Genomic DNA, 21024 nt, shown 5'->3' with positions numbered 1-21024 from the left:
GCTGTGGGCTCTGGCTTTTTATGAAAACCCAGAACAAGTCATCAGTTTTCCGGTCACAATAAAACTGAAACGCTGCTGCTTCATCCACACGGAGGGTAGAGGTCCATGCCTTCAACCTCTCTGGGGAGGGTCCCATGAGTCTATGAACCTCTTCTGCCAAAAACTACACCTTCTACTGATATTTTTAAATTTCTAAATTTAAGTTTGTATATATACTGATTTTAGGCTCTTATAAAACACCTAAGAAGTGCCTCACTCATGTAGTCTTTCAATTATTTTTTAACCATCTTCATGTTCATAATAGTAGCTCTACAGTTTACAAAGAAGCTTTTCATATAATCTCCCATTTAAAGCCATTATTTCCAGGGGCACTTGGGTGGCTTGGTTGGTGAAGTGTCTGACTTCAGCTCAAGTCATGATCTCAGGGCTCGTGAGTTAGAACCCCACGTCGAGCTCTGTGTTGACAGCTCAGAGCCTGGAGCCTGCTTCAGAGTCTGTGTTTCCCTCTCTCTCTCTGCCCCTCCCCCACTTGTGCTCTGTCTCTCTCTCTCTCTCTCTCTCTCAAAAATGGATAAACATTAAAAAAATTTTTTTTAAAAATAAAGCCATTATTTCCAGAAGTTTGTATGTGAAGGTATTTTGTGAAAAATCCTTTTGTAGTGCATTTGTAGTTAAACTCAGGGTATCCTTTCTTCAATTAGCATACGTAGTACAATGTGAAAACTTTAATAGTTTGCTCCAGTGTCAATTGATATTTTATTATAAATATGACACTTAACACATTGAAAGATGAGACTGGCAGAATTTTTGGTATGTTAGTCAATCAAAGTGCCATATATATACTAACCGCAGCTGGGTTTACAAAAGAAAGTAACATCCCAACCTCAAGTAGCTTTTTTCTTCTTACAGTAGTTGTCAAGTAGCTTAGTATACATAAGGTGATCTCAAGGGACCAATACCAGAAAAATACTCTCCGAGCCTGTTTTAAAAAATAGAGCAAATCTAGGGGCGCCTGGGTGGCGCAGTCGGTTAGGCGTCCGACTTCAGCCAGGTCACGATCTCGCGGTCCGTGAGTTCGAGCCCCGCGTCAGGCTCTGGGCTGATGGCTCGGAGCCTGGAGCCTGTTTCTGATTCTGTGTCTCCCTCTCTCTCTGCCCCTCCCCCGTTCATGCTCTGTCTCTCTCTGTCCCAAAAATAAATAAAAAATGTTGAAAAAAAAATTTAAAAAAAAAAAAAAAAAAAAAAAAAATAGAGCAAATCTAAAGGCCTATTTATGATTTTTGCTTGCAGTATTTCTGGCCAATGCTTTGCCCTAAGCAAACACTTTGTACCTCATAGTTACTAACCAAATTGGTTAGTCCATTCTGTTTTTCCTTAGCTTTTTATAGGTACATCACAATGGTCAAGAATACAATTCTTCTGGGGCACCTGGCTGGCTCAGTTGGTGGAGCATGCGACTCTTGATCTCAGGGTCCTGAGTTTGAGTCTCATGTTGGATGCAGAGATTACTTAAAAAAATAAAATCTTAAATTTTTTTCCTTAAGTTTATTTATTTATCTTGAGACAGAGAGAGAGAGCACAAGTAGGGGAGGGGCAGAGAGAGGGAGAGACAGAATCCCTAGCAGGCTCTGCACCACCAGTGCAGAGCCTGACGCGGTGCTCAAACCCACAAACTGTGAGATCATGACCTAGGCCGAGATCAAGAGTCGGATGCTTAATTGACTGCGCCACCCAGGCACCCCTTAAAAAAAAATCTTAAAAAACAAAAGAATATGATTCTTCTTACATGTTCTAAAATTAATTTTCTTCTGTCCCACTCTGTTAAGGGGTTTCTCTACCTTATTTGTACCATGTAGTAGGTTTATGCAGTCTAATGGACTATGGCAAAAGGACTGACTGCACCTCTGTACCTTATTAATGATAAATCTCACTTGGCACTTGGTGGCAAACACTACTTATATGAGATCCAAGTGAAACTGCATAGGAATCAAGATTGGTATCTTAAGTCCACATGACTTAAGCTTTTAAGTCCAAATTTGACATGAAAATTGATGCTTTACCATGTCATACTATGGATTTTCTGTTTCAAGTTGAGTAGTGTGCTGCCAAGCCAAGAGAACGCGGTTGCAACCTTCACTGTCACCCTGAGATCAAGGAACAAAACGAGCCACACCATCACAAAGTAGTTGTAAAGTGAGTTGGGTTTTTCAAGGACTTAAATCTCCTTAGTAACAATAATGCCAGAGCAGGCCTTGTGAGAAGATGGTTTGGAAAGTTGAGTAAATGCAAGATGAGACCGGATTGTGATTCCGCAATTTTTTCTAGGAGTCAAGTGGCCGAGAGAAGATCTACTATTGGATTAGTAGATTCTGAGCCATGATCTCACCATCAACAAAAGCAGTGTGATGGACATTGTTTTAGTCAACTTTCTAGTATTTAATTTTTTAAACAGTTATCATTGTAGAGTTAGCAAAATCTTGCGGCATTTTCTCGAGCCCTCTGCATAATGACGTAAAATAAGTTTCTGTGGGCGTATCTAACCAGTTTCTGTTCAACTTGGGTTAACATTTTGAGAAGAGGATCATATACTTTACTATTATCACAGCCTTAACTATAGTACTTTCTTTAAAAGTTTGGATCAAATTCACTTTCCCTTATGAAAATTTTCTCTATGTCCGAGTTTGGGTCTCCCTGCTATTTCTTCCCCTAATAACCTGTCCTCTCCCTTTTTTGTAACTCTTAACACACTCGGAAGAACTAATGACTGTCTTCCCAGGGATTGTAAGCTCCACCCAGGCAGAGGCCATGTCTGCTTCGACTGCCACTGTACCCCTAGCAACTAAAACAGGGTTTGGCTCAGAAGTACATACTGTGGGGTACGTACTCACAGAGTCGGACAGAAAAACAGAACAGCTATGAAACAGCTATGACAGTCTCTGAACTCTTTCCTTACACTGTAAATAACTGTCACTTCTTTACTTCTGTGATGGTAGCTCTGGATCTACAATTGTTTAATGTCTTAGAGCACGATTCTGAGACCTGGACAACAGAAGACGGCTAAAATTTTACATTAGTTAAATTATTCTTATCAAGAGTCACTTTGCTATTTGTTAAAACACAAAGAATATCTTTGATGAAAAAAGAGCACTTAATTTGAATGAGCACCTTTTCTAAGATATTAACAACAACAAAAAACTGATATTACCCAAGAGAATACATACTTGGACCCCTTTCATCTTTACAGGAGCTTGGCAACATGGATGAGTTTGCAAATTTGCAGATTAGTTACTCAACCCTGAATGTGATCTTCAAGTGTCTGTAAAAACATTAAAATGAAATAGCAAATTTCCTTACCCAGGTCAGTAAATCTTCCCCAATCTGATCAATAACTGAGGTCTCATTCCTCTTTCGAACAGCCTTCATTTGCTCATTCAATCCAACTAAGGGGGGGAAAAAACAGCAAAAAATAATTAAGTATACAGCCTGCATTACTGGTTGTACCAAGAACCTAAATTTTCAAAAAAAAATTTTTTTTCACAGTAGCATAGCCGCTTCTCGCCTCCTTAAATATAAATCTGAACACAATTCTTATACGTACAGATACCTGTGAGCTCTCTCTGAAAAACAGGTGCCAAAGCATAAAACAACGTGGAAACTAGCACATTACATACAGTATAGGTGCATCAAATATGCACCTAACTTCAAGACTCCCTCATAACCATGCCCATAAAGAAATTTAAATAGAACAGGTGATTCTGCCTACTGTTGCTCTCAAAACGTTCCCATTCACAGGCAGTGGATATAATCACACTGAACTTGTCAGTTCATGCCGGTGAAACCTAAGATCACCCACAAAGACGTAAAAGGCATCAATTTGGTAGGCAGGCGTTGGCAGGTGCTGATGGCATCCTTGATGCAAGAAAGCTTGAGAATTAAGGATCACAGAGAAGCAGTGACTTACAAAAAGAGAAACTGTGTCTACAAAAGTCTGAGATGACTATAACCAAGGAAAGCCAGCAAGGTAGAATTTTTTTTTATATATTTACTCAAACCTTTGAAGCAACAATAATTTAATTCCTGAAAATTATTCCATCATGAAATTATATACTGTATATTATATATCCAAAAAATATATACATCATTATATTGGATATATATTTTTAAAAACACATACACTGCAACTGATAAGAAACTTCCAAGGGTAATTTTAATTATTCATATTTTTCATCTTAGACATCAACTTTAGACCTTAACTCCTGGTGCTAATACTTTATATACAAAAGGCTGATGGTGTGAGTGGGTGTTTGGGGAGGGAGGTATTCAAACATCAGATCACTTCTTTATTTAAGTTATGTGCTCACATATTATTATACAATTTCAGGAATGCTAACATGGATACATTTAGAAGATTTTACTGTTATGGTGCCTTTATGCACTCACAATCTTTCATCTATTAAAAATGTTAACCACAAAGATCAGAGTTGATTTTTCTTACTGTGAAGTTGAAGAATATCTTCCAAGTTTGAAAAAATTTTCCGTAGTTCTGAAGGTGACAGAATTCCTTCTCTGGATACTCGCTGGTAGAACACTTGATCAAGAACCTTCAGTGTTCGAACATGAGCTCTTTCGGTGTAGAACAATTCTAAGCAGAAAAAAAGGAAATATGAAATATACCTCATTTAGAATGATTCCATGAGACCAAACACAAGCTTTAACTGGAATTAAGCAGCAAATTAGCTCTATAATAATTGTTCATAGTTTTGAAAGGATGTAGTATTTCTGATGTCACTTTCTTGAATCTATGAGACGCTCCTACATACCGGCTCTAAGAGTTGAATGCCAACAAATGAAAAATATCATTCAAAGCTATTCTGTATATTAAAGGTAACAATGTACTCCCAAATCCTTCTGTCTCTTCACAGTAGTACCCACCAACAACAGTAGAAAGCTAAAGCCCAAATAGTATACAGTCTTTCAGTTGAGACCTCTTCAGAAGTAATAGTATTTTGGTTATCTCATTTGCCTACAAACCCTCATTTCTGAGGCCAGACTTGTTATTTCACTACGTCTCAAAGTGATCAGACACAGGAAGGATATTTATTTAAATAGCATCCTAAAGTCAGTGGAGGGCACAGCCTCCGTGTCACCCCCATTTGTCGCATATATGCTGGGGTAAAATAAAGAATACTGCTCGAGGATAAAGGAAGGACTGGTTCCCAGTTTTCTCCCTATCACTTATCAGCTAGCCGTGTGGTCTTGATAAATTCAACCAATCACCCTGAGCCTGAGCTTCCTCATAATCTATGCATAAAAATAAGTTGGCATGAAAGTGAAGTGAGAGGACCCATATTGTCTTAATGACTATTCAAGTTCAAGATCTATAATGCTATGAATCTTAAATACCCTGAAAGCTAAACACCTTTGCCTTTTAAATTATCATTAAGAATCATAGAAGCGTTTGCATTTTTTGAGTTGGAAAGTTCAAGGATCAGCTATCTAGTTTAAGTTCCCTTTTATGTACAACAAAAGGCTAGCAGAAATTTTGAAGCAAACTCCAAGACTCAGGGGCTTGTTTTAGTCTAATAAAACTCACTATGTGTGAACAACAACAAAATCTAATTACACTCACCATTAATTACTTCCTGTCTTTTGATCTCACAAGGCTTTAGTCCCAGTAACACTTCTCGACTAACGAGCTGTTGCCAGTTGGGTGGATCTGTCTCTAAGTCATTTTCAAACTGTTCATCCTCACTTTGACTTTCTCCAAAAGCTATGCTGTCGAATCTGATGGAAAAAAAAAATAACGAATTCTATTCTGAGGACATCAGGTGGACAACGGGAAATAGCACAAGTTTTTATATTACAGCAAATAAGTCATATTTCTGAAGTACTGCCTAGCACAGGGCCTGAAACATCATCCTCTCATACAAAATGATTTACATGTGTTATATATAACTCTATAAATATCTTGTGAATAGTTTGTGTTTACTAAGAACTTTCTTTTATACTATCTAACGGATCCATGTACAGGTTTTTTCCTTTAAAATTAGAATGTTAGTTTTCTATTTCTTAAAATATGCCTCTACTGAAAGTTACTTCAGGATTACTCACTTTCGAAAGGGCTTTGGTGTCCCATGTTCAGGCACCCTAAAAATAATGGAGAATAAAGGGTCAACGTAAAAACAAAACGGTAATCAAGAAATTTATGCCAAAGACCCTGAACAGACATTTTTCCAAAGAAGACATACAGATGGCCAACAGACACATGGGAAGATATTCAGCATCACTGATCACCAGGGAAATGCAAATCAAACAACGAGATATCACCTTGCTAGAATGGCTAGTATCACAATGACAAGAAATAGCAAGTGTCAGTGAGAATGTGGAGAAAAAGGATGTGATATATATATATACACATATACATATATATATATGTACACACACACACACACGCACACACACACTATGGAATATTACTCAGCCATAAAAAGTATGAGATTTTTGTCATGTGTGACAATATGGATGAACCTAGAGGGTATTATGCTATGTGAAATAATACAAAGACAAATACCATACGATTTATGCGTGAAATCTAAAAAACAAATGAACAAAGAAGCAAAGAAAGCAGGAACAGACCTATAAATACAGAACCGGTGGCTGCCAGAAAAAAAGTGGTGAGGGGATGGACAAAATGGGTGAAGGGGTGACAGATCCAGGCTGCCAGTTAATGGAGTGTGTAAGTCAGGGGAACGAAAGGCATAGCACAGGGAATACAGTCAATGGTGTTATAATAGCTGTTGTGGGGGGACAGATGGCAGTTACACGTGTGGCCAGCACAACAGAACGTATAACCTTGTCAAATCCCTACGGTGCACACCTGAAATTAAAGTAACATTGGGTGCCAACTATACTTTAATAAAAAGCAAAAGAAAAAGAAATTCATGCCAGAGATACTCAAAACTGGGTTAAACTACAGTGGCTAATAAACAATTTTTCTGGAAGTTATAATGATTGAATATAAAATAAATTAAAAACATTTCAGTACCTGTCTAAGATTTACCAGCTATAAGCTCCAGTTCCTTTCCTAAAAGCATATGTGGGGAAAAGGCTACAAAGTACAGGAATACCATACAATGAAATAGGGGAAGTTGGCCTAACCGTCCTCCATAAGATATCACTGAATTACCTTTCCACCTCCCACTCCTCCTCCTGCACTTGGTCTAAGGGAGGAGGTGGGAAATCGAAGATGGTATTGGGAGTGCGAGGGGCGCCATCCATGCAGTCTCCAGATGCAGGTGTTTCTCCAACTTGCTTTGATCCTGAAAAGACGAAAGTCAGACCCTTAGACGGTGTTAATGAAGACAACGATTCCAAAAAAAATCAGTCTCCAATGAGAGCTTCAATCCATCCACAGCACATTCGTAATTCAATTACAGGTTAGCTAGAACCAAAACTCTAAGATAAAATGCACTAAAAAATAAACAGAAATATTATTTTTAAGCAACTTTTTAAAAACCAACATAAGACACATAAACAACTCAGAAGAGAAACATTTGCTGACGTTAGCTTTTTCTAACCCCTGTGCCAATCTTTTTCATACAAATTTTAGTTATTATGGTGGTCCAATTTGAAATAGTAACCTCATACTTCTTTTTCTTGATTTACTACCTTTAGGTAATACACATTTCTTCCTCCTCTGAGGATTTTGCTCAGTTATACTTCCCACCTTCACTTTCCTCCCATTTCTTCCTGATGGATAATAATTATATTATTATTACTAGCTGAGTTACTGGTTATTATCTAAGTTTAAATGATAGAATTATATCTGTATTTTTATTCCATCAAGAAGTTAGTACCTTAAATCTCCTCTATATCAAATTAGGTATTTGGTTTATCTATATCCTTCCCTTTAATTGTATTTCTCTCCTTCTACCCTTCATTTCTTTCAACTACCTTTTTACTTGAATCAGTCGATGGAGTTTTAAATTTCCCTGATCTATGGCCACAACTAAATATTCTGTGCCTTGCCTATTAGGTGGATTCTAAAAGCCTGAAAACCAACAGAGTGCTTACATTATTGTGTCAATGTACACAGTGTCATAAGCAAAATACAACACATTACATATACATATTATTCCTGCCAGGCTAAGAGGGATATTAGTTAGGATTATGTTTCCTTTTCTGCTGTTCCAAAGATGCAACTCACGGATCATGAGAAATAGAATGCTCATTGCATCGACGTCAGGCCCTCCATCAGCTACTTCAAGATTATGCCACTTAACTTTGTTTCACATTTAAATCATGACTTAACTTTCTTGAACAACTGTTTCACTTAGCATTTCTGGATGGCTTTATTTTACAACTGTCAAAGCACTATCGTTTTATCAATTCTCAGAGTTTTTCATTTGCTACATCATACTATCAACTGCTTAGAATCTCCCTTTTTCTTATCTACTAGTTCTCGTGCTCTAGTCGGGAGCAGCTGCTCCCTTGGCCTGTGACATAACTATCGTCTAGGAACTGCTTGCCTGTCCCCACTTTTCTGGGTTGTTTCCACCATTTCCTGGATCCCGTAACATTTTCTTCTTAACTTTTCTCTCATTTTGCCGGAGTGTGTATCTTCAAATCATGTTCAAGGAAAGGGTGCATTTCAGCTAAACTTTGAATCGTGGCATATCTGAAAATGTCTTTGTATCTTCCTTCATTTCTGATGGGTAATTTGGATGGATATCGAATTCTAAGTTCAATGATTTTCTTTCAGCAAGTTGAAAGGCATGGCTCCTTTGTATTCTAGCGCCTCGTGTTATAATGAGAAATGTGATGCAGCATAATCCCCGTTTTTTTTTTTCCCCTTCAAAGCTTTCAGGACTCTGTATCTCTGATGCATGGAAATGGAAATTTCCAGAGACATTTTAGGTATGGCTCTTGTTATTATTGCTGTTCTTGTTATTCACTGTAGGTGGTTCCCAGTGAAGACAACTATTCTTCTTTACCCTTAAGATGGTCTCTCTCATCATTTCTCTGTCTCTCCTCCATTTCCTCTGTTGATCTTTCATCAGACAGGCAGATATAGGACCTCTCAAGTGAGTCTCTCTCTATATATATAATTCTTGTCTCTCCAATTTCTGTCTCTTGGTATTTCTGATATACATTCTGAAATATTTCCTTGACTTTATTTTTACGGACTTCTTTTTTTTCTTTAATTCTTGGTAGCTCTGGTGGTTCAAAACGTGCACAAAGTTTTGATACTCCTTCCTTCAGGGGTCGAGCCTAGTTATTCTGTCCCTTGAGTGTGAGCTAGATTTAGGGGCTTGCTTCTAACTTGCTGAAGTGACAATGTGCACCCACAGAGACTAAGTCATTAAAGATAGCGAGGCTCCTTTCTTGCTCTGTCTTTTGGATCACTTTGGAGAAAGTTGGCTACCGTGTCATGGAACACTCAAGCAGATCCGTGGAGAAGCCCGTGTGGTGAGGAGTCAATGCCTCCAGCAAGGAGCTAAGTAAGTCCCCCTGCCACCAGCCACCTCCCTGAGCGTAGAAGCAGGTCTCCTGGCCCCGGCTAAGCTTTCAGATGACTGACAGACACCTTGACCGCAACCACATGAGACAGAATTGCCCAGCTAAGCTGCTCTCAAGTTCCCCACCCACCAAAAATGTGACACAAGAAGTGTTTTTTTGTGTTAAGCTATAAAGTTTTGAGGTGGTTTATACAAAGCAGTTGATAACTAATACGGTAGTTATTGTATCGTAATAGTTATATTAAATCATTTCTCTTTGGTTTCTGAATGTTCCTTTTTCATAGTACTGTTATTCTTGTTTTACAGATGTAATGCTTTTTAAAATTTCCCCAAGTATACTATCTAATTTAGAGGTATTTTTTCAACGTTCTTGTCTATTACCTAAATTACAGTTTTCTGCTAGGGGCGGTTTTTCTGTGTATTTCGTTTTCTTTTTTTACGCCATCAATAGGTTTGGCATTAATGTATTATCTTCGGTCTTGACTCTAGCAAGCAAATTTTTTCAACAGCGAGTAATACTATTCGTATTTGAGTAGCTGCTGGGGCTTTCTTCTGCAGCTATACACAAGCAGATCCATTTCAGTTGGGAGCTCTCTGGACAGGATGACACCCTGGCATGTCTCCTGTCAGGCTTCAGGCCCCCAACTGTTAGAACTAACGTCCTAATTAATGCCCTCCAGGGCACTAATGTCAAGGAGGACCTACCCAGCTCTCCCCACACAACTCACTCACTCCTCTAAAAGAGCACACTCATGTTCTTCTGGTACATAAATGACAGACGGCTCACATTTTACAATGCAAAGATCAGAAACTGTTGACGTCATTGTTTTGATTACAGGCCTTCAATTAATTATTTTCAGCTTTATTTCTTACTCATGCGCTCCATGTAACACATGCCAACTGCTGAGCCCAACATCTTTCCAGGGTTCTAATGGGCAGACTGGCTCCCCGTCTGGGACCCCTTGTACGGATTATGGACTCCAGCTTCCTCTATGTTGTTTTACTCATCAAACCACTCTTGTCCACTTTTAATCTCCCCAAATTCTGTTGAAATCTCTTACTTATTGATAACATGTTCTCTTCCTCCACTTCCTTTCTCTTCATGGTTTTTATTTATTTGTTACTGGTTACCCATCTGCCATGTTTTTATTTCAGTGAGAGCTAGGAGCCATGAATTAATGCACGTACTCAACCCAACATCTTCAGAATTCCACGTAAGATAAAACCTCCAGAGTTTTCTACAAATGTCACCCCTCCTTCTTTGTCTTAAATAAAAACCTGCCTACCCCACTGGCGATGACCTCTTCTGCTACAGTGCTCTCAAACGGAGACAGATGTTTCCATCGTACGCTGTGTACTTCAGGGCAGAGCGGAGGTAGATACCCTTGTTCCTCAATACTACCGTCAGACCATTATCTTGCCTTCCTGTAAAAACCTCTTGCCGCCTGAGACTCTCACTCCGAGATACTATCACACGCTCTCCCTCCTCACGACAATCATCTAGCAATACTGAACCTCTGGCTGCTGGCTCACAGCTTCCCTCTCTCTGCTGCTATCACATGAGGTGACCTCAAAACCCAGGGCTATGAAGGTATTCAAACCCCTGGCTTGTTGGCCCCTTACTTTCTTCGTCTCTAGTTACTTCCTTTATGCCATTTCAGCGACCACTCCCATAGCTTTATCCTCGACCCTGTCATACCAGAAATTGAATTGCTTCCAAAATCGCCAGTATAGATAGGCATTCCCTTCTCCAAATAACACCACTGATTCACCCAGCTCACTTGCTTAAGAAACCCATTATAACAAGTATGAAGAAATATGGTAATAAGCTCTTTTCCCAGTGACCTACAATTACTTTACATCTTCTTCTACTCAAGTCCCCTTGCCCTTCACACACGCTCTGCCTCTCATCTCCTCTCTCCTTCTCCAAGCTCTTCCCTATTCGTTATATACAGTCTGTCCCCTGCATCTTCCACCTCCTCCTCCTTCCTGGCTTCCCTATAGTATTAAAACAACAACAACAACAACAACAAAACACCTCTAGTATCTCAGGTTTTTAAAAAAGTCTTCTTCAGCCTCCCCCCAGGTCTGCTTCTAGCTACTAAATCCCCTCAACACTTCTTTTACCCTTCCATTACTGGATCGGGCACAATCTGAATTTTTTATTAGTGTGACTATCTCCCCACGGGACTAAGCAGCACAGGGCAAGAATCTAAGTGTCACTTCTGTGTGCTAGCATCGGATACAGAGCTAATGCCTGACAGAGCGCTCGATCGATATTCCTCAATTGGTGAGAATTCAAAATGATCACTTAGCACAGATTTACCACCAGCTGTAGAAGATATTAAAACGTTAAAATGAAGTTAAACCGGGATTCAGGCTTGATTAAAATAATATGCCACTCTATTGCCGACTTAGTGTGACCGTTTTAAAGTCTTGAGACTTAGTGAAGTTGCACTACAGCGTTCGCTCACCCAGATCATTCTCTTTCCCTCCTTCCTGGGAAAGAGTGGCCCCTGAAGCCCCAGAGGACATGGAATTGGCTGGCAGGTACCCAACGTCTGTTCCTTCACCTGCTAACCCACTCTGGCGCAACTTGGCAGAGTCCTGAGGCTCAGGACTCACAGAAGAGGGTGTGGATAAGTGCTTAGGGTGCCGCTGCTTCTGTAGTTCCATAGCTCTGCCAACTGAACAGAAAGCAATGGTTAGTAATGTATGTTTCAAAAATCTAAAAAAAAAAAAAAAAAAAAAAAAAAGAAGAAGAAGAAGATGTAAAGGATCTAAAAATTGTCTGGAACATGGAAAATATTTGTGAATTATACTGTGTGAGAGACAGATAGATAAGACAGGAAGAAATGAAAGAAGGAAAAGGAGAAAAAAAGGAAAGAGAAAAATAAAGGGAGAGAAAGAGAGCAAAAGAAAGGAAGGAAAGAAAGGGGGAAAGAGGAAGAAAAAAAGAAAAGGAGGTAGGGAAAGAGAGAGGAAGGCAGGGGAAGGTGGAGGAAGGTAGAAGAGAAAGGGAGGAGAAGGTGGCAGTGAGAAGGAGAGACCCGAGGGAGAAAAGGAGAGGAGAGCAATGGTGGGGAGGAAGCATGTTGAGAGAAGAGACGGACGCACACAGAACCGTACTCACTTGTAAGAGTGACGATGGAGCCTTCTGTGAGCCTTGGGAAGGCCCCGCCCGCCCCCCAACACTCACAGCCGCACCATCATAACGTGCCTCAGGCACGACCGAGATTAATCTGCAGCCTGCTCACTATCCTTGTTTGCATCGGTAACCACGGGAAGCTAAAGACACTCGGGTCATCATCCCCCACAGCACCGCGCACCCTCACATAGCTCTGGACTTCCCCAATCCTAAACTTCTCCCTTCCCTAATTCCTACAATTCTCCTTCTGTATCCCTTGGAACTCATGGGCAGCACCTATGAAGGACTCCATTCTTGGAGTACCTGGTGGATCAGCCAGTGGAGCCTCCAACTTTTGATTTCGGCTCAGGTCACGATCCCAGGATCGTGGGATGGAGCCCTGTGTCAGGCTCTGTGCTCACCGAGCATGAAGCCTGCTTAAGATTCCCTCCCTTTGCCTCAGCCCCTTTACCCTGCTCACACATGCGCTCTCTCTCCAAAAAAGAAAAAAAAAAAAAAAAAAAAAGACATATTCCATTTTCTCCACCTCGTCTCTAAATGTCCTTCATCTTCTCAGTGTTTGGGGCCCTACTGGTATTTGACACCACTACCGGCGTCGGACTTCCGGCACCGCTGTTCGCACAATGCCACTCCCACTCCAACCTCGCCAATATTTTCCAACGCGGTGCTGCCCGGTCGAAGACCACTCCATGACCTAATTTCCCGCCCGGTGGTACCACCCTCCCTACTTCTCCCGCAGAGGGCCGATCTCTCTCCGTTAGGCCTGAGGGTGGAGGGAGATCAGGAAATGAAGCACAATGGAGAGGTGGAGACATTGTACAAGTATGGAGAGAGTGAGTAATACGTGTATAAAAAGATTAAACAAAGAATGGTGGAGAAATCCACGCACGTTTTTCTTGTTTTTTTTTTTTGTTTTTTTTTTTTTTATTTAACAGAAGTTGAATGCAAATTAAATCCGAATAGGTAAGTAAATTATGTTATGGACAACTGACAGGATCCTACAATTAAAGAAGTTTTTTTTTTAAATTTTTTAATGTATTTTTTAATTTATTTATTTAATTTTTTAATTTATTTTTGAGAGAGAGAGAGACAGAGAGAGAGAGAGAGAGAGACAGAGCACAAGCCGGGGTGGGGCAGAGAGAGAGGGAAACAGAATCCGAAGCGCCAGGCTCTGAGCTGTCAGCACAGAGCCCAACGCGGGACTCTAACTCACAAACCGCGAGATCATGACCTGAGCCGAAGTTGGACGCCTAACCGACTGAGCCACCCAGGCGCCCCTAAAGAAGGTGTTTAAGATCATTATAGAGCCACGTGGGGATAGTTAGCTCAGAAATAACCTTGAATGCCAGCACGGTACACTGGAAATTCAGTGGAATCATTTCAAAGAACACCTTTCTCCAATACTTCATTCTAGTTAACTGAGCCTCTGAAGGGAAGATGGAGGGAGCTGGTGAGAACGCGCCATTTCCAGCTTCACATACTCGCACTGTTGTCATGACGGCTTGGTCTCCTTGGGGGTCCCAGGATGCTGGGGAATCCTCTGCGCTTCCCTTTTTCTTCGCCTTCTCGATCTTTCTTCATACTTTGCTAGAGTCAAGGTACAATCAGAGAGATAAGAGACGCACAACAGAGTCGAGTTCTTTTGTCGCCGTCGAACACAGAAACGCAATTCTAATGGTCAGCTGAAAGAACTGGCTAAACGCAAGTGAGAGACACACACGCAGCACTCACTAGAGGCCGGCACACGGTACCGTGTGCACATCAAACTCAAGACGTCTTTTCAACCTATTTCGAGCTGACAATTTTGGAAAACAAAAAAGTAGTCTGACAACACATTTACCGGGAGCCACTTCCAAGCCATTCATTCCTCCGCTGAACACACAATAAGCCCTTCCTGCGTGATGGCACTGTGCTAAAAGCTGGGGACACGACGAAGGAGGCCCTCGCCCTCACAGAGCCGCCCCGTCTGACAAAAACTAAACGAAAACATAAATAATCACACACTGTGACCGGCGCCATGAAAGGAAAGACTGAGGCCGTGACAGAGCTGGGATGGCACTCGGCATAAAGTGCTATCTGCACTCCTCGCACTGTCTGATCACTGGTTTCCATGCCTGAATGTCTCACTAGATTTTTTTACTTTCTTGAGAACGGGGACCACGTCTTACACACATTAGCACGCCCAACACTAACTTGCTGAATCGGTAAATACGAAGACGAAGGAAGGCACCGTGACCCCGTGTAAAGAAGCACAGGGACGTGAACACACTAGTATCCAGTCCTACCTTGATTTTTGGAAGGAATCCAATCCGACCTCGCTTGTGCTCCAAATTTCGAGGCTCTTTCACTTTTACTCCCAAATGCTTCATGTACATAAGGATAACATACTGCATTGTTGAACTGGAGGAAAAGGATTAAGTCAAAGAAGGACTCTGAGAAGGGAGGGTGGACAGAATAAAGACATCAAATGATTTAAAAAAAAGAAAAACAACTCAATACTGGAATTCTTGGAATTCATTCATCAAGAAAAAACTAAGCAGGTATCTACTGGTTGCAAATAGAAAAGGACTCTACTCAAGACACTAGAATATTAGTCGACTAAAACAGAGGCCACCAGAGGGAGACACTCTATACTTTGAAGTTAAAAGAAAGAAATCATAATTTAGGACTTAGAAAAGACAGTTTCTTTTTTTTGTAAAATTCTTGGGAAAAAACCCAGTTATATTACCTTTTATCTTCTTCTACAGCCTGAGCAGTCATCCTAAAAGTAAAAATATTTCAAAATTAAACATTAAAGTTTAACGAAGGAGTTGCTATTAACTCAGATACCTGAAGCAACAGAACAGAGCTCAATCTGTCACCTGGCATGAAATAGCAGAGAAACCCTAACCCTCTAGGGGACTACAGGCTTTTCTCACTCCTGTCATCAACTGTAAATGTTTTCTGACCTCAAACAGTTTCAAAGCCCATGAACTGAAACCGCTGGAAGTGTTTCTGATCAGTTAGACATTTTATAGTTACTCATTTTACCAATACCCAGAAAAAGAAACACAAGAACTTTTCTAAAACATCAGCAAAATTTAAAAATTAAAACATTAGGGGTGCCTGGGTGGCACAGTTGGTTGAGCGTCTGACTTCGGCTCAGGTCATGATCTCACAGTCTGTGAGTTTGAGTCCCACATTGGGCTCTCTGCTAACAGCTTGGAGCCTGGAGCCTGCTTCGGATTCTGTGTCTCCCTCTCTCTCTGCCCCTCCCCACTCATGCTCTGTCTCTCTCTCAAAAATAAATAAACATTTAAAAATTAAAAAAAAAATTAAAATGTTAAAACCAAAATACATGGCTCCACATAATGGTCTGACTCCCCTTTTGAGTTTGTTCAAAGTGTGCTTTAAGCGTTAAGGAGCATCTCAAGAGAGAGGGTGCATCTGCACACGCTTCTGTTACTTACAACACTTCTTCGATTTTGGCAACAATCTGTTCTGCACATGCCCGTTCCTTCTCCAAAGTTACCCGGTCCTTGTCTCGCTCCGCATCGAGTTTTGTCAGCTCGCTTTCAGCCAAGGTCAGCCCCATGCTACGTTTCTGCCTAAAGGGAACAGGAGAAGTTTCCTGAGGTGGCCTACAGAAGAACCGTCTCCCTCTGGAGATGTTTCATCAGAGTTTCCATGGCTATGAGTTTCTAGCAACAGGCGAAATGTCACAGTTTTCTATTTTGGGGCCCCTGTCACCTAGGACACCAGAGGAAAAGAATTCTAGAGGCGATCACTCAACAGAACACACATCCTGAAGGAACACACTTAGCCTAGAGGAGCCCTGAGCTCAAATCCTGAAAGCATACAGAATGGGGACTGTGGACTCAGTACCATGCCAACTCTTCGACTCTAGGTATTCCTTATGTTTTAATCACAGTGATAAAGACCATATGCTAAGCCAAGGACTTAATGTGTAACCTTTTCCGACCTAAACAGAAAGTTACTTCAGAACTACCATATCAGTTTATATCTGCCACCAAGCTTACCGAAAATCTTCCAAGTGCCTCTGAACTTCTGGGTGGACTCTTTCCTGCATAGTTTGAATATAGTGGCGGTGTAGATCCTCAGGTATAAGCTCAGGTCTTCTTTTTTCTGCATAAAGAAAAGGCAAGGAGTTACCTGATGTGAAGGTATATCCTGTGCATTATAACTGGCAACATATCAATGCTATTTGGTACAAACTTGGAGTAAGACAAAGAGAAGGTCTTCAGTGCATTTTGTTTTTTACCTCACAATTCCAATTTCATATACGTTTAATGTATTACAGAATCTATTTTCTGTTGTGATTCAGATGATCTGCTCATTACCACGTGACAGATAAAACCTTTAGAGATGAACTGTGCTACATATCTAACAGAGACATAATTCTCCAGAATATTGATACTCCAAACTTACCTAGATCTATTGATATTTCATCAGGAACAGAAACTTTCAGGTGCTAAAAAAAAAATGCAAACAAAAAGTGAAACAACACTAAATACTTATATAAGGTTCATATATAAGGACTTGTATAAAGTGAAGAGATACAACTTGGATAACTATTTTTACAATCACATTCAGGTTTAAGCTCACTTATCCCATCCAAATTTCACAGCTCTGGAATGTACCACTGTTTCAACATGAAAATAGGCCCTTTCCCCCAATGATCATATACAGAAAATATCTATAATCACTGGTTAATGTAATCAGTTATATACATCATTTGAATCAATATAGCTAACACCGAAACTGTGTATATATGGTATGAAAAATTTAGTCATATATAATCATGACTTTTTTTTTTTTTTTTTTTTTTTTTGCTGTACTTGAGACTCCAAACCACGTATTACCAGTAATTTCCTATGTAAAGTGAAAGAACCCTCACAACATTCATGCCCCGATGAGAAGGTACTGGGTGTCAATGTCGAGCCTTTGCAGTATTAAATCTCCAATAACCATCCATAGTTTTTACTATTGACCCAACTAAGGTAACCGTGTCATAATTAACTTCTTCTTAGCTAGGATTTTCCCCATAATAACTGCAGTTTTCGGTCCTATTACCACATAGTTGTGTTTTCCCTCTCATCAATCTGGGAAGTATCTTAGAAAACAACTTATTTTGTATTTAAAGAAAGTATCTTAACCTCTTCATGCTTACTTTATAATGTATACCTACTTGTCATATACTTTGAGAATTTAAACAGTTCCTGTAAGATCTAAAGCTTTACATTAAAAAATAAGTTTGCTGCAAATTATGAGATCTCCAAATTCATCTGAAGAACAGTGAAATGGATTTCAAAGCTTTCTCTTTCACTGACGTTGTCACACAGTAGCTCAAATCAACTGTCCTAGAAGTATTGCTAGCATAAATGTAAAAAAGTATATACACGCTCATTTCTGTATTTATATGAAATAAATAAACCACCTGTGACATGAAAGAATAATCAGCAAATAAATCTATCAGCGTTATTACACTTTAATACTGATAAATTTAATACAGATCACAAGCAGCAAAATAAAGATTTGACTTAGCTTGGAGCTCTTAAGAAATGTGACATTAACTTCTGGGGATTTACCCGAAGTAAACAAAACACTAATTCAAAAAGATACATGCACCCCTATGTTTATAGCAGCATTATTTACAACAGCCAAGATATAGAAGGAACCTAACTATCCACCAATAGATGGATGGATAAAGAAAATGTGGTAGATATACACAGTGGAATTGTTACTCGGCCATAAAAAAGAATGACACCTAGCCACTCACAACCACATGATGGACCAAGTGGGTATTATACAAGGCAAATGGTCTAGACAGAGAAGACAGATATTGTATAATTTCATTTACATGTGGAACCTAAGAATTAAAACCAATGAGCAGACACACACAAAGAACAGAATTAGGCTAATAAATACAGAGCAGACTGATGGTTGCCAGAGGGGAAACAGGGTGGGAAATAAATGAGTGATGGGGATTAAGAGGTACCAACTTCCAATTGTAAAATAAATAAGTCACAAAGTACAACATCCATTCATGATAAAAACCCTCAACAAAGTAGGTTTAGAGGGAATGTACCTCAACATAATAAAGGCCATATTTGAAAAACCCACATCTAACATCTTACTCAATAGGGAAAAACTGAGAGCTTTTCCCCTAGGGTCTGGAACAAGACAGGATGTCCACTCTCACCACTTCTATTCAACAAAGTACTGGAAGCCCAAGCCATAGCAATCAAACAACAAAAAGAAATAAAAGGTATCAAAATTGGTAAAGAAGAAGTTAAACTTTCACTATTTTCAGATGACATGTTATACGTAGGAAGACCAAAAGACTCCACCAAAAAACTGCTAGAACTGATAAACCAATTCAGTAAAGTCACAGGATACAAAATCAAGGTACAGAAATCTGATGCATTTCTATACACTAATAATGAAGCAGCAGAAAGAGAAATTAAGAAAACAATCTCATTTACAAGTGCACCAAAAATATAAGATACCTGGGAATAAACCTAACCAACAAGGTGAAAGGCCTGTACTCTGAAAACTATAAAATGCTGATGTAAGAAACTGAGGACAACACAAAGACATGGAAAGACATTCCACGCTCAAAGATCAGAAGAACACATATTGTTAAAATGTCTATGCTACCCAAAGCGATCTACATATTTAATGCAATCCCTACCAAAATACCAACCATATATTTCACAGAACTAGAACAAAGAATCCTAAAATTTGTATGGAACCACGGAAGACCCCAAATAGCCAAAGCAACCTTGAAAAAGAAAAGCAAAGCTGGAGGCATCACAATTCCAGACTTCAAGTTATATTACAGAGCTGTAGTCATCAAAACAATATGGCACTGACACTAAAACAGACACGTAGATAGATCAATTAAAACAGAATAGAAAACTCAGAAATAAATCCACAACTATATGGGCAATTAATCTTCAACAAAGCAGGAAAGAATATCTAATGGGAAAAGGACAATGTCTTCAACAAATGGTGTTGGGAGAACTGGACAGCAATATGCAGAAGAATGAAACTGGACTGCTTTCTTATACCATACACAAAAATAAATTCAAAATGGATGAAAGACCTAAATGTGAGACCTGAAGCCATAAAAATACTAGATGAGAACACAAGCAGTAACCTCTTGGACACTGGCTATAGCAACTTTTTTCTAGACACGTCTCCTGAGACAAGGGAAACAAAAGCAAAAATAAACTATTGGGTCTACATCTCAATCAAAAAGCTTCTACACAGCAAAGAAAACAACCAACAAAACTAAAAGACAACCTACAAAACAGAAGAAGGTATTTGCAATGACATATCCCACAAGGGTTACTATACAAGGTATAACAAGAACTTATAAAACTAAATACCCAAAAAGCAACGCAATTACAAAATGGGCAGAAGACATGAACAGACATTTCTCCAAAGGACATCCAGATGGCAAGCAGACACATGGAAAGATGCTCATCTTCACTTACCATCAAGGAAATGCAAATCAAAACTACAATGAGACATCACCTCACACCTGTCAGAATGGCTAAAATCAACAACACAAGAAACAAGAGATATTGGCAAGGATGTGGAGAAAAAGGAACACTCGTGCGCTGCTGGTGGGAATGCAAAGTGGGGCAGCCACTCTGGAAAACAGTATGGAGTTTCCTCAAAAAGTTAAAAATAGAACTGCCCTACAATCCAGCAATTGCACTACTGGGTATTTACCCAAAGAATATAAAAACACCAATTCAAAGGGATACACGCAACTCTATGTTTATGGCAGCATTATTTACAATAGTCAAGATATGGAAATAGCCCAAGTGTCCAGTGATTGATGAATGGATAAAGATGATGTGGTATATATACGTACAATGGAAATCACTCAGCCTTAAAAAAGAACGAAATCTTGGCCATTTGCTGCGACATGGGTGGAGCTAGAGCATATAATGCTAAGCAAAATAAGTCAGAGAAAGACAAATACAGCATGATTTCACTCATATGTAGAATTTAAGAAAACAAATGAGCGAAGGGAAAAAAAGAGAGAGACAAGCCAAGAAACAGACTCAATTTAATTAGAGAAAACAAACTGAGGGTTACCAGAGGGAAGTGGGGTGGGGGATGGGTTAAATAGGTGATGGGGATTCAAGAGTCCATTTGTGATGAGCACCAGGTGATACATGGAATTGCTGAATCACTATACTGTACACTTTCAGCTAATATAACACTGTCTGTTAATGAACTGGAATCAAAAACTTATAAGAAAAATAAAAAAATAAATAAGTCACAGGGATTAGAAGTATAGCACAGGAAATACAGGTCAATAATACTAGAATAACTTTG

At 39.6% G+C, this 21024-nt stretch overlaps 1 protein-coding gene across 5 annotated transcripts in view; it reads right to left on the bottom strand.

Moving 5' to 3' along the window:
* Window positions 1–21024, bottom strand: part of ARHGEF12 (Rho guanine nucleotide exchange factor 12) — a 150740-nt gene that overhangs the window by 20736 nt on the left and 108980 nt on the right. For all 5 annotated transcript variants that reach the window (XM_058687067.1, XM_058687065.1, XM_058687066.1 and 2 more), the window contains 12 exons: window positions 17095–17137; window positions 16686–16791; window positions 16116–16253; window positions 15395–15427; window positions 14952–15066; window positions 14148–14253; window positions 11993–12205; window positions 7187–7319; window positions 6112–6147; window positions 5630–5784; window positions 4496–4642; window positions 3355–3440 (listed from right to left, as the gene is read on the bottom strand). In XM_058687067.1, the coding sequence (XP_058543050.1) occupies window positions 3355–3440; window positions 4496–4642; window positions 5630–5784; window positions 6112–6147; window positions 7187–7319; window positions 11993–12205; window positions 14148–14253; window positions 14952–15066; window positions 15395–15427; window positions 16116–16253; window positions 16686–16791; window positions 17095–17137 (1311 nt within the window). The remainder of the gene's footprint in view (window positions 1–3354; window positions 3441–4495; window positions 4643–5629; window positions 5785–6111; window positions 6148–7186; window positions 7320–11992; window positions 12206–14147; window positions 14254–14951; window positions 15067–15394; window positions 15428–16115; window positions 16254–16685; window positions 16792–17094; window positions 17138–21024) is intronic.

This window comes from Neofelis nebulosa, chromosome 10, assembly GCF_028018385.1.
Source record: "Neofelis nebulosa isolate mNeoNeb1 chromosome 10, mNeoNeb1.pri, whole genome shotgun sequence".
Classification (NCBI taxonomy): domain Eukaryota; kingdom Metazoa; phylum Chordata; class Mammalia; order Carnivora; family Felidae; genus Neofelis; species Neofelis nebulosa.
The sequence above is the reverse complement of the archived record's forward strand: the minus strand, read 5'-3'. Positions and strand labels throughout refer to the sequence as shown.